This window comes from Ixodes scapularis, unplaced genomic scaffold, assembly GCF_016920785.2.
Source record: "Ixodes scapularis isolate PalLabHiFi unplaced genomic scaffold, ASM1692078v2 PGA_scaffold6__148_contigs__length_123643588, whole genome shotgun sequence".
Lineage (NCBI taxonomy): Eukaryota > Metazoa > Arthropoda > Arachnida > Ixodida > Ixodidae > Ixodes > Ixodes scapularis.
The window spans coordinates 21,970,521-21,984,678 of NW_024609881.1; the positions used below are offsets into that span (position 1 = coordinate 21,970,521).

Consider the following 14,158-nt stretch of genomic DNA (forward strand, 5'->3'; position numbering starts at 1 on the left):
CCCAAGGCTGCGCAGCGTACTCGGTCCCTTCCAAATGAATCCGTCTCCTTCCGACCGGCCGCAATTCGGCAGCCGTTTTCTCGAATTGTGTCACGTAGATTTCGCTCGCGGGTTGAAATTGATTTTGTCTTTCCCGTCCCACAGGTTTCTGAGGAAGTGGCGGAGTTTGACCTGGAGGCCGGGGAGAACGACGCCTACTTGGCGGGGCACCAGATCGACGGGCGGGTGCTGTTCCCAGCCACGGGGTACATGGTGCTGGCCTGGAAGTCCCTGGCGAAACGGTCGGGCAAGCCTTACAACCAGGTGCCCGTCGTCTTCGAGGACGTCACCCTGCACAGGGCCACCATCCTTCCCAAGAGCGGTACGTCCACGCCTCGATGCAACGCCGCATTGCATCGCCGCTTTCGGCTCGAAATCTCCGCCGAAATATGTGCCGGTCGACGTTCGTAAGCTTTCATCCTGTGCCTTTTTATGCGCGGATGCCGCGAAGAGTGTTGGAACGAAACAGATGTAAAATCAGCTTTCCGTTTTGCATTTCCCGTCAATTTCGTTGCAGCAGAATTCAACTGTGGCACTCTCCGGCCTGTCCTGGATGGCTTGGTCACTAAACTTTATTTTCAAGGGCCTATTATTTCACAAACTTCGAGAACAGTGGGTTTCAGGAAAATTTTGCAGGCACCTGATTTCGCGATTTAGAGTGATATGCTATGTATTTGTTAGAAAGGGTTCTTATATTGGTGAAATCAATATTTTGCTATATTTAGAAGTTGCAATTAGGATTTTCAAAACTTTGGTGCTCGTGGAAATTGGGTTGTTTGCATCGTTCTGTCCTGTCTGACTCAGCTCGTCCTATTTTGCACGTCGCATGGTTAATTCCAGTGTGGCATTGAAAAAAAATGTTCCCGTTTTTCTTACATTGTAATTCTGCATATGATGGTCTGATTGGTGCAAGAGACTCATTAGCTGAGGACACATGGTACGGCAAATTCATTGACACAATCCACCCAATAGTCCTATAGGGAGTATTCACTGGCGACTATAGCTGTATGTGAGACTTCTGAGCGCGTGCTCACGGCAAGCTTCCACAGTTCTTGTGCAACGTGCATTCCGCACCATCAAGATTGCCAGTCTTAGCAGCCTATTACTAGCTGTGAGCTCTTTCTGAGCATGCGCTCTGAACTGCACCCTCAAATATGGTGTCCAGCAAATACCCCTTATTGGCACGTGCTTGAACAGCTTATGCTTGAAATGTCTACCGTCCAGACAACGGAATTGTGGAGAAAGGAGAAGTTTCTCCGCTTCGACGCATGCATAAGTTCAGCAAGAACATTCAACAGCTCTTGCTGGTGCTGAGGCATGAAACGGGTCTTTGACAGAGCAGTTTGTAAGCAACACGTGTAGGGCCAGTGGCAAGTTCTGCATGATGTGGCCCACCCAGGAAACGGCCGACCGAAGTGGTGCCGCTTACGACCAAGGCAGGGAGAAGACTTTATCTGGCAGCTGCAATGCGTGTGGTGTCCACGCACGTGTACACATCTTGCACCGTAAATGATACGATTTATACCCATTTTAATTGAGCGGTTTTAATTCGACGAAAAACAAAAACGTGCTAGACGGCTTGGTGAATTATCTGTCGCACTGCTCCGCCCCCTCAGCATCGGCGTGACAGGGATGTTCGAGCAAAGTACATATAATTTGTCACTCGGCAATTCGCCAAAACCCAACTATATAAAAAATAAAATAAATAATAAAAAAAGACAAGAATCCGCACTCTGAACAATTTGAGCAACACTGTTCAATAATCAAAGTATTAAAGCCTAAATGAAAAGGTATGCACAACGTTTCTCAACACTCAATGATTTGTGGTGTCCATGGTGACCCTAATTCAAGTACTGCAACCAATTATGTATTTCTTTTTAACACCTCGCATGTTTCTTTTGCCGACGTGCAGGCCCGGTGCGCTTCATGGTGAACGTGATGCGCGTGTCGGGCGAGTTCGAGGTGTGCGAGGCCGGGGCGGTGGCCGCGAGTGGCCGCGTCTACTTGGCCGAGGTCGGGCAGAAGCTCCTGGACCACGAGGCGCCCTCCGAGCCCCCGGAGACGGTGACCTTTGACCTCGACGCCGAAGACATCTACAAGGAGCTGCGCCTCCGGGGCTACGAGTACTCCGGAAGCTTCCAGGGCATCTTGAAGGCCGACATCCAGCGTAAGTCGGAGTGGGCACTCATTTCCTGCCACTAGCGGGCACCGCACTTATCCGGTTCGAGGTAATTGTTAAGACTGGTTCACACACTTGCGACCTCTTACGACCGAGCACATTATGAAATCTCGCGATGTCTTACGACAGAGCACACTTGCACGCCTTTGAGACTAGAAGCTTCGTTGGAATTTTGCGAATCTTCTTTAAAATGGTGGCCTCTACCATTCTGTTGATCGAATGCAATTGTGTGCCCGTCGGTGCAGACCCCTACGGCAAACTCAAGTGGGAGGACAACTGGGTGACCTTCATGGACACCATGCTGCAGTTCAGCATTCTCGGCAACCCCATGCGCTCTCTCAACCTGCCCGTCAGGATCCACTCGTGCAGGGTGGACCCAGCAGTCCATGCCAGGGCTGTCAGCACAGCGGGAGACAAAGGTGGGTGGCTCAGCACGAAACCGACGTAGCTGGGTGCAACACCGGCAGCTTTACTAAAATGCTAAAGTGGGCTAATTGGATGAGCATTATGAACAACAAATAGCGCAAAGGACCGACAAGAACGAGAACACAAAGACGGGACTAGTGGCTAGTCTCGTCTTTGTGTTCTTGTCCTTGTCTGTCCTTCGTGCTATATATTATTCAAGGCTAGTCGCTTGGTGCAACCCCTCGGTGCAGCTTGGTGCGACACCATGTGCCTTGCACCAAATGTTGGAGAATAACACGCAGGTGTCCTACTCTGGCCTAAATCAGGTATACTGGAGGGGGGGGGGCAAGCTCCAGCCAGTTCAATATATATACGCTTCGCAATACCATTGGCCCAAGCACAAGATCCGTGCTATTTCAAATTTTACTTCTAAGGCTCTTTGTAGGCACCTAATTTTACCACGTAGGTTAGTGCTCCAAAACCGAACCTTTCACGACAATAGTACTTTATATCTGCTCTTTCTTTCTACAGTGAAACCTCGTTAATTCGGATCTCATGGGACCGGCAAAAATGTCCGAATTATCCGAAAGTCGAAATATCGAAAGAACAAAGAAAACTGCACGAAAATGTTTCCCTGTGACATACCTCTATTTTGAGAAGAGATCTGTTATTACCGCCTGCTTTCTGCACGACACTTGGGCGGAGACGGCAACCTTCCTTAGTGCGGCCGAGTGCTCCACCGCACTCGCACTGTCGGAGCTACGCATCCCGTGCACGGAAAATATAGCACAGCAAGGCCTCTTCCAGTTTCGGGTGCACCACCTTCCAAGGCCGCTTTCTTCTCGCGTTAAACTTCTCACTGTTGAAAGCCCATAGGATATCGGCCTCAATTTTCACGTACATGGCCAAGCTGCTTCTCTTGACGTCATAACTTTCCATCACTTGTTGAGAGATGCCGTCCTTCAAGGTCCTCAGTATTTACACTTTCATCGCTAAATTCTTAGCCTAGTACAGCTGCAACGGAAAACGAGTAGCACAACTGACCAAAGACCAGAGCAGCAAAATCGCGACACCTGGCGCTATTTTTCCCGAGCGCGCCGATAGCGAGAGTGCCAGACACGTTGCATTTTTCAACGCGGGGGTGGCCGGCGAAAAACTGAGGGATGAGATAGCTGTTAAAATGGCGGGCTTTAGGATCCCCGCATTGAAGCATGAAACGTGACTGTCACTCTCGCTATTGGCGCGCTCGGGAACAATAGCCCCGCGTGTCGCGATTTTGCCATTCCGGTCGTCGGTCACTTGTGCTACCCTTTTTCCGTTGCAGCTACGCTTCTGCCGCTTCCATGCTAGGAGTGTAGCGCGCTGAAGCACGGCAATCCAGAGCAAAACTGGTGCGAAACACGGAGAACCGGAAAAGCGAAGAACCATGGGAAAATCGGAAAAACCACGTGTGCACCTCAGATGGATAGCGGTCATACCCTTTGGAACGGGCCGTAGCTAGTGCCACCTGCCGAATTCGTCCAAATTAACCATAGCGCAACGCGTTCCCTCCGAATTAATGAGCGTTTCCTGCCATTGACTAATACATACGTTTGACGGGACCGGATCGGCAGTTCAAATTATCCGAATTAGCGGGGGTTGAATTAACGAGGTTTTACTGTAAAAGAAAAGCAAAAATAATGGCGATCACTACCTTGAGAAACAGTGTTGCACTGTGTACATTCTCTCCTACAACATTAGGGTGTACAGCTCCTCTAAGGAACTATAAATTTTTTCGATGTATCTTTTTGCAAAGTAGTGAAGACCTCCCCTTTTCACGCTTCTCGCGCAGGAGTGGACGTGGTCTACGAGAAGTACCTCAATGTCTGCCGCGCCGGCGGCGTGGTCATGAAGGGCCTCAAGGCCAATGTGGCGCCCCGCCGAGGCGTGCAGCAAGAGCCGTTCCTCGAGGAGTACCAGTTCGTGCCCTACCTGGACGACGAGTCAGCCGGCCGCCAGCGCGAGGCCGCGGTCCGCGAGTATGTCGAGGTCTGCTGCGGCGTCGCCCGCCGCGTGCTCGAGTCATGTGGCAAGAACAAGGCTCAGATCTCGGACGTGATGAACGGGTTCCGCGAGGCGCCCGAGCAGGTCCTCCACAAGTACCTGGAGAGCCCGGCCGAGAACCATGGCCTGTTGCGCGTCCTGGCCAGCGTCCAGAACGAGTCCAAGAGCTCGGCGGGCTCCCTGGTGGCCACGGTCCAGTCGGCCCTGGCGGCCCACAAGGAGGACCTCGAGAGGGACCTCCTCAACACGGCCCTCCTGGAGGAGGACCCGCTGCGGCACCTCCTGGATGTGGTCGTCGAGAACACCAGTGTCAAGAAGCTGAAAGTCCTCGAGATGGCCGCGGATGCGGGCCCCTCGCTCCTGGCGCCCCGGGTATCCGCCATCCTTGCACTGTCCCACATCCTCCTCAAGACGGACCTGACGATCGCACATCCGCAACCGGATGTCTTTACGGAAGAGCAAGTTCCGGAAGACGCCAAGAAGGTTGCCTGGGACGTGGCGTCTCCGTCGAAGACCGCCCTTCCCGAGGCCGACCTCCTGGTAGCCCGTGACGCAGTCGGCAGCAAGGCGCTGGAGGCACTCACGGATGCGCTTGCGGCTCAGTCGAGGGAGGGCGGCTTTGTTCTGCTGTCCCTGCGGACTGCACTCACGCCCGCCGAGATGTTCCTGTCAACTGTGGGCAAGGTTCCACTCCGGGTACACTCTCGAGACTCTGTCGAGGCTGCCTTCAGGGAGCGTGGCTTCCGGCTCGTGGGCCTCCGATCCAACAATGTGTCCGCGCTCCTGCTGTTCAGGAAGAGGCCGGCCACGCCGGCTGGTGTAGACAAACAGGCAGTGATCCGGGTTGGAAACGGCGGGCTTGGCTGGGTGGAAGAGATCAAAGCCAAGGCAACTGAGTACCAGGAGAGGCCAGCGGGTGAGAATATCTGGCTGGTGGCTGAGGACGTGGGCACCAGCGGGGTCGTCGGGCTCACCAACTGCCTCAGGCAGGAGACTGGAGGGGACCACATCAGGTGGGCAGTCCACGTTGCAGAAGCAAACAGTTCCGGCAGTGTGCAAACTTCCGAGAGGGGTTTCGGTTGAGCGTTGGAGTTCCACAGACGGGTAGCTCCAGCGCTGTTGGAGTTCCACAGTGTTAGCTGGCAGTTAGGTTGGAAGTCTCCTGTTTCTTTGACACAAGCATAACAATGTCATTGAGATTTCTACCTTCAAAACATGCTACAATGGGGCTCAAACACAGCTTATACAGTTTGGTACATGACACTAGTCTGTATAAGTAATCTGCAAAAAAAAGGTATGGATGTGGTATGGACGTCATGTTCACGATGGGTTGGGTAGTGTACTTATCCGTAACGTACCTAACCACTGTGTACCCAACGGTCTTCTAACCAACCATTGTGAACCCAACTGTCTTTGATCTGTCTTTGACTTGTCTTCGACCTCTACATTGGACCTAGCTGTCTTTGACCTAGCTGTCTTTGACCTAGCTGTCTTTGACCTAGCTGTCTTTGACCTAGCTGTCTTTGACCTAGCTGTCTTGGACCTAGCAGTCTTGGACCTAGTGTCATGGTCCTAAACAAAGTGTACCTAAGAACAGTGTACTGAACCATGGCATACCAAACTGTAGGTCACCTAACTTTAGTGTGGTCTTTTCCCCAGGTGCGTCTTCAATGCCAGCCTCAAAGGCGGCGTAAACCCAGTGGCCAACTTCCAGCCGGCCAGCTCGGAGCACAAGGAGCTTGTGGAACGTGACCTGGTCATGAACGTCTACCGCGATGGAAAGTGGGGCTCCTTCAGGCACACCGTGACGCAGTCACGTGAGTGGGGCTCCATGCAGCCTTTTTACTCGAGAGACTATAGTACTCCCTGGTGTCCAATTTCAATTGAAGTCAGCGAGAGCTTTCTCGGCTTCTGATCGAATGTTGCACCATAGCCTGCGCATAATCACTCAACATTACATTTTTGAACCGATCATGAGTTTGCGGTTGGCACATATTTTTGGTGAAAATGTTTAACAGTGCATACAAATAGCGAGAGAAGATCGTGCTGCCTCTGACGTGTTTGTTCTTAGTCGAACCCGTTTATAAAGAACTCTGTCGGACACATATTTTTGTTCGACATATCCCGTGATTTGCTCTAGCAAAACTGGGCATACCGCAAAGTTTAAGGCCGGGCTTCGTAACAATTATTTTCTTAACACTACGGTAAACACGCGTTAATGCATTCTTCAGTGGACCGCGAAAAACATTTATGACGTCCGAAAAACCGATAATATTCTAGGCAGGCTAACGGCTGGAACAAAAGGTAGCTCTTGAACTGTTTATTCTGCGAGGATGTTTACAGGATGTTTACCCCGAAAGAAAAAATTTCAGCTGACCTTGTATCTTTTTCGTCTGGACTTAGATCCACAGTCTGCAGCATGGCAATTGTCCTCGAGAGCAATCTGATGATGCTGCCGTGAAGCCATGGTCAAAACGAAACCAGCAGAACCGTACAGAGACGAAAAAGAGAGCTGCGCATAGGACCGCTTTCATGCAAATGCCGCCACCTCTCCAGCTGCGAATGCCCCGTGATCGCAGGCAGAAGTTTGATCGCTAAAATCTATTCTGTGCCAAGGAATCGTTTCCAGCTTGTCGAAGAATAATGGAGACGGTTGCCATTTCCTGCGGAAACCGGATTAGCACGCAGAAGTCGAGCGAAAGAAAGACCTAACAAACAAAACGTGGCAAGCGGCGGTTAGGAAGCAGATGACGCAGTCTCTGAGTAGCTGTAGGCGCCGACAAAATGAGAAGGGCAGGGAATGTCTTCCGAACACCCGGCCTTCAGCGCTAGTTCTTTGCCCTCTGCCGTGCTCTGCCGTGCACGCGCACGCTCGAGGTGCACGAGACGTCGGAGCATCGTCAGAGGCAGGGAGCTCACGCTGGAGGCATTGTATGTGGAAGCTCCTCCCTACCGTTCTCACCTTGTCGCTGACTGTAGTGAACGGAGCAAGAGGGCACAACTCCTCCGCGCAGGGTCTGAAATACAAATGGCTGCATTTCAGGCCCGCACAGCAGAACGACCAGACAGCCGTCGGCTTCAGCCGTGTAAACAAACATAACTCGACCCCGAACGGACGACCGACTGCCTAGCGGCGTAGTACGGTAAGGGAGAAGGTCGCTCGTTACGACGGCACTTGGGCACAAAGTTCTACCGCAAGAATGGCAACATTAGGGCCCGATTCCGCGGGAATCGGTTTTGGTGCCAGAGTCTCGCCCGCTTGCGCGAAAGGGGTGCACGTCGAATGGTTGGTAATCCGTACTCCGACTCGATTTAACAGAGATGATAGCCCGTAACGGAGATGACATCCTTGGTCTCTGTGTTACTATCACCCAAATATTAGTGCAAGCAGGTGCGCGTGTTGGTGTTTTTTCCGTAACTTCTCTAGGTGCCACTTGGTTGCCAGGGACACTTGTCGTGTATAGGCTAGAGCCTAGACGGAAGAGACGGTCCATCTCAAACCATGGGTAGCTTTTTCAATTTCATGGTAAGTGCCTCCTAATGCCAAGTCCGCATGCACTGCGCCTGGCGAAGAGGAAAGCAGGCGGAAATGTTTGTTGTCGATCGACGTTCCAGTCGCCGCCTCAACGCTCGTATTGCAAATGCGGTCTGTAAACCACGTGAAACCCGATCAAGCAGTTGAAAACCCTCCGTAATCTAGGCTCTCCAGTATTGGCCTTTCCCCGCTCGCCAGTATGCCGAGCGCTCCTGAGACCAAGTGCAATAAATACCATCGCCATCGAGAGTGGACCCAGTCTCGACGGCTTACTCTCGTCCCGCAGGCGGCGCCCCCCGGCTGTGGACGGAGCAGGCGTTCCTCAACGTGCAGACCCGGGGTGACCTGTCGAGCCTGCAGTGGTACGAGAGCCCCCTGCGGTACCGGCCGGCCTCGGACGACCGGGTCCTGTGCAGCGTCTACTACGCGCCCCTCAACTTCCGCGACATCATGCTGGCCACGGGCAAGCTGCCCCCGGATGCCCTCCCCGGTGGGTGCACGTCGCTCGCCAACGGTGCAGATCGCTTTTAGTCCTTCTGAGGGAGAGCGTTGTCTCCCGCGGTGACGGACGTAAAATAGATCCTTTCCGAAGTTCAGTTCGGCCACTCTGATCACGGTCGTCGTCCGAAGAACGGGATGCTACCATAACGAATTTATATTCGTGGGCTCGGTAGTTATCGAATTTCTCGCATCGGCCTCTCCGGCAGCAGTGGCAGTCAGTGCCATACCCTCCAATTCAGACTTTTAATGCCTCTTAGAGTTGAATTCGGAGGAGGAGAGCTTACTGCCACAGAGAAGCTCTAAAGTACCTCCGGTTTTAAATTCGAAACCACAGGAATCTCGCATAAGCGGGTGCACCAAAATGAAACCGAATAGTAAGACTTTTTGCCTTCAATATTTTCTTTCAATGCTTCCAAACCTGAGCAGCTTGGATGCACTGTACGATCTCTTGCTAGATAATTAAAAAAATCCCGCGCATTGACTCTTTCTTCGAAAACAAAACCCCACCTCTGGGAAGCACCTCTTGGGGAAAAAACTCGACAGTCGAAGGATTAAAGAGCAACCGTCTGGGCTCTGCCAGTTGCACATTCTCCCCTCCTCCCGTTGACTGATGAGAGGGGTCACTCCTTGCCTCTCGGGGTGCAGGCAACCTGGCGACATCTGACTGCGTGCTGGGGCTGGAGTTCTCCGGGCGGGACCCCTCGGGGCGCCGGGTGATGGGCTCGGTGGCGGCGGAGGGCATGGCGACCGTCGTGGCGGCCGACCCGGGCTTCCTGTGGGAGGTGCCGGCAGACTGGAGCCTGGAGGAGGCAGCGACGGTGCCCGTGGCCTACTCGACGGCCTACTACGCCCTGCTGGTGCGGGGCGCCATGCATCCCGGGGAGGCCCTGCTGGTGCACTCGGGCAGCGGGGGCGTCGGCCAGGCCGCCATCTCCATCGCCCTCTCCATGGGCTGCACCGTCTTCACCACCGTCGGTGGGTGTGACCCTCCGCACTTAAACACCTCGTGTAGCGGCTAGAGTCCTGGGTTCCAACGTCGGCGCGGTCTCAAGACAAAAAAACGAGAGCGAAGGAAGAGCAGAAAAAGAATGCGGACGATAAGTTGGACGTGCTCGCCTTGCTGCGACGAGTCAAAGTTATTCGATAGCTCGTCAACTCGATCTGTTTCTAGATGTTTGACGATGCCGGCGTTTTCGTGCGAAGTAAGTTGGAAAAGAGTTGGATACAGAACTTGGCGAGGATGTTTCGCCGGCGGTATGGGCCTGTCAAGACCACCCACTGGGACCACCAATGTTCACATCTATGCCTCGCCGTTCTGAAAAGGGCCATAATGAATGGGACCTTTAGATTACAGTAGAACCTCATTGATACATTCCCAGTTTTCCCGGCTTCCACATTCAAGACCGCCGGTCCTGTCGAGCTTCCAGCCCTTGGGGTCCTTTTTGTTTTTTACGTTTTTCCAGATTATACTTTTCTTTATATCACAGTTCTTTGAGAAGCGTATCAATGAGGTTCTATTGTATTATCTTAACTCTATTGCCCAACCGGACTGCCTGCTCTTTAGTTTTGCTGAATTTTATTTGGAAAAGACTACAAAGTGTTTACTGTACTTCCCAGCCTATAGTCCACGCCCGGTGTATAGACCAACATGCCGTTTACATACAGGTCAACGTTTGCCTATGCCAATTGTGGGCACTGCTTGTGTGCAGAAAGTAGATTCACACAAAGTGAAGTGTCTGCGCCTGCACCGTGCCGGCAGCAGCGCTACCGCGCCGGCACCATGTCGGAGCCGTGCACTGGTGTATAGTCTGAAGGTGCAAATTTCGGTTGAAAAAGGAAATATTTTTCTAAGTCTGTACCTGGTGCCTAGTCTGCATCTGAAATATTCTCATGCAAAGCACATCTTGGCAAATGCCTGCTTCATTAGCTCACAAAAAAAAAAATCTTGTTTTATGCATAAGTCACCATTAGCACATACTCGGCCATTAACAAAATACCTATCTCTCCTCTTATTGTAATAAACAATCCAGAAAAAACAAAACCTTGTATAGTCTACCTGTAGATAGTCTGCACTGCTTAAAACTTGACCTTTTAAACATGTGTAGTCTAATGATCATAATGTAACACCCGAGACTGTGGTGCAAGACGCAAGAAATTTTTGTCAAAGAAAAAGACGGTAGGAGAGCATCTCGGATGGAGCCAAGATCGTTAATCTTTATCGCTCCTTAAATACACCTGGTGCTGATGTCAGACTTCTTGACGAATACTCTTAGTTGACACAACAACCAAATGACCTCTTAACATCAAGACCTTGATACCAGTAGACCCATTCACCTAAACTGTATAACCTTTTTTTCACAATGGCTATGACTTAGACACCTTCTTTTACAATTAACGAAACCCTCTAAAAAAAAAAATTTAAAGGACAGACGGCAATGCAGGAACATACTGACCTTGTACACTAAAGTTAAACACCAAATCGCCCCTGCTCATAAAAAGACAAATGTAAAAATTATGCAATTTGTTTATTCTCTTTTCCTTAGACTTAAAAATTCGTTAATTTTCCACACCAAAGTCTCATGTGTTACATTGGATTATTTATCACCAGCTCGTCTGCACACTCAGTTATTCCGTTAATGTATTTCACATTACATGTCCTAGCACTGGAGGGGGTGCGAAAACAGAACCCGCAGGGTTAATCGAAGTGCCGATCCCTGGCATCTATACTGCTCACACTGTGCACTCGGCGTTTCCTGCAGGTTCTCAGGAGAAGCGGGAGTTCCTGAAGCGGCGCTTCCCACAACTCCAGGACCGCAACTTTGCAAACTCTCGGGACCTGTCCTTCGAAGAGCACATCCTCCGCGAGACGGAGGGCAGGGGTGAGTTGGCGTTTTGCATTTGCCCCGCACCTGTACGGCACTTTCAATTCCCATATTTACCAAACGAAAGGACGGTGCATGAGAAACTGCTAGCTCTGGGAGCTTGTAAGAGTGGGCCAAGAACCCTCTCGTTGCACGCCCAGGGGTGGACCTGGTGCTGAACTCGCTGGCCGAGGAGAAGCTGCAGGCGAGCGTGCGCTGCCTGGCCACCCACGGCCGCTTCCTGGAGATCGGCAAGTTCGACCTGTCCCAGAACAACGCCCTGGGCATGGCGGTGTTCCTCAAGAACGTCAGCTTCCACGGCATCCTGCTGGACGCCCTGTTTGGGGACGACCCACGGGTGGCGGCGGACAAGCGCCGGGTGGCCCAGCTGGTGCGCGAGGGCATTGCCTCGGGCGCCGTGCGTCCCCTGGATGCTGTCCGCTTTGCCCGGGACCACGTTGAAGATGCCTTCCGCTTCATGGCCTCCGGCAAGCACATGGGCAAGGTGGTGCTCGAGGTGGGTGCCCCACGCCGCTCGCCAGATCATTCTGGCCAGTGTTGCCGTGGCACTTCTTCATAAAACCGTCCCATTGGTTGCACGAAAATTTTTGAGACGCGTTCGAAGACGTGTGAAGCGAACGTCATACTTTAGGTGGGTCTGCAGGTAATTCTATTGTGTCTGCAGCAAATAGTGTCTTCTTGCATTTGGTCTCACAGAGTCACAGTTGCGACTACTCGCGACTGAGTGCATTATGACCTCTCGCGATGTCTCGCAGAGACGTGCTGCTGCCATCTATGAGGTAACCCTGGAGCTGTGTGTCACTAGAGCGAAGGTTTCGCAGCATCTAAGAGGTCCAATATACATCTAATATGTACGTAAAATGGTTGCTTATAACATTGCCAAAAGCTCTTCAAGCCAGTAACGAAAGAATGATGCTCTAAAGCAGTGGTTCTCAACCATCGACGTTTTGCGGACCCTTTGAATTGGCGGAGGTGACAGAGGACCTCGTTCGTGGTGAGAGAAGGGAAAGGTATATGATAATTATGATAATGATTTAATAAATGTATATAGCTTAGAGCTAGCCCACGTGAAAATTTCTAACTGGGACCAGTTGGCACCTCAACTGGTTTCAACTGGGAATCAACTGGTCCCAACTGGGAATCAACTGGTCCCAACTGGGAATCAACTGGGACCAATAGGAGTCCAACTTGTGTGTTCCACGGCTAGCCGATAGATGGCACCATTGTGCTTGCTCGTCTTTGGAGAGCTTGCATTAGAGAGTTTTCAGCTGCTCTATCGGGGTCACATGGTTTACATGGGCCGCATTTGCAATACAACCTGCGAGGAGGTGACGGAAGCATCGGTCGTCTGCGAGTGTCTCTATTTTTCCACCTGCTTTCCTCCTTGCCACGCGAAACCATGTCGCATGCGCACTTGCGATCAATCTCCGGCATTAAATTGCAAATGCTCCTCGTGGTTTGAGACGAACCCTCGCTATTTCTAGGCTCTATTCTCGTCATAAGAAATCGCGAGAGGTGTAATGCACTCTATCGTAAGTAGGGTGAGTGTGTAAACAGATCTTTAGGCTGCACAATAGTGCACAATGCGCTCGGCTGGAACCATACTTGAGTGTGTGAACCGGCCTATGGGGGGGGGGGAATTCGGATGATCGCCATTGTGTCGCGTTTTGATCTGTCCTGGAGCGCCGCAGTTTCCTTCGTCGCCCGACTCGTTTCCACCACGTTCTGTGGACGGTCAGAGGCGCTGCTGATTGCAGCCAAGTAAAGCTCCTCGATGTGCCAAAAGCTCTCGGAGCTTTTGCACAAGGCCTGTGCCTCGTACGGGAGAAGGAAATGGCAGTGCAGCTCTGAAATGAGCCACCCTTGGAAGCAAATGGCGACCGAGCAGTGGTTTCTTCCTGCCCCCAGAACAACCTCGCGGTTTTCGATACCTGAAAACAATATTTTTCGGGAGTCCGAAGAAACGGGAAGCGTGTATCTCGCCGAGGGGCCTTACGACCGGACGCATCCTCTCCCAGGTGCGGCCAGAGGAGCCCCAGCGGCAGACGGTACCGGCCACGCCCCTCTCGGTGGAGGCCCACACACGCACCTGCTTCTTCGAGGACAAGAGCTACGTGGTGGCTGGAGGCCTGGGGGGCTTCGGCCTGGAGCTGGCAGACTGGATGGTGGCCCGGGGCTGCCGCAAGCTGCTGCTCACGGCCCGCTCGGGTGTCCGGACGGGCTACCAGCGCCTCTGCCTGCACCGCTGGCGGCTGGCCGGCGCCAAGGTGGCAGTGAGCCGGGCAGACGCAGCCACCGAGGAGGGCGCCAGGGCACTGCTGCGGGAGGCCGCCGCCCTTGGTCCCGTGGGCGGCATCTTCAACCTCGCCATGGTGGGTGGCGCCCAAAGGCGGCAAACGCAAATTTGGTGCCTTCTGGTGGCTCGAAAACCAGTTTCGCTTTTTGGCAAACTAATGGCAGTCGTGAAGATGTATTGTGTCGAGCACCGTCGCTTTTGCGCGTTTAGCGAATTTTGCGGCCAGAAAAGTAGCTTCACTTTCGACAACCTAATGGCAGTCACGACACTGCATTTTG

At 52.4% G+C, this 14,158-nt stretch overlaps 1 protein-coding gene across 1 annotated transcript in view; it reads left to right on the forward strand.

Annotated features, from left to right (window-relative positions):
- The window catches only part of LOC8033311 (fatty acid synthase), an 80,430-nt gene that overhangs the window by 50,931 nt on the left and 15,341 nt on the right, over positions 1 to 14,158 (forward strand). The window contains exons 14-23 of the mRNA XM_040221177.3: positions 145 to 361; positions 1,952 to 2,206; positions 2,464 to 2,637; positions 4,455 to 5,679; positions 6,326 to 6,483; positions 8,488 to 8,691; positions 9,348 to 9,677; positions 11,462 to 11,581; positions 11,725 to 12,080; positions 13,603 to 13,956. Coding sequence (XP_040077111.1) covers positions 145 to 361; positions 1,952 to 2,206; positions 2,464 to 2,637; positions 4,455 to 5,679; positions 6,326 to 6,483; positions 8,488 to 8,691; positions 9,348 to 9,677; positions 11,462 to 11,581; positions 11,725 to 12,080; positions 13,603 to 13,956 — 3,393 coding nt within the window. The remainder of the gene's footprint in view (positions 1 to 144; positions 362 to 1,951; positions 2,207 to 2,463; positions 2,638 to 4,454; positions 5,680 to 6,325; positions 6,484 to 8,487; positions 8,692 to 9,347; positions 9,678 to 11,461; positions 11,582 to 11,724; positions 12,081 to 13,602; positions 13,957 to 14,158) is intronic.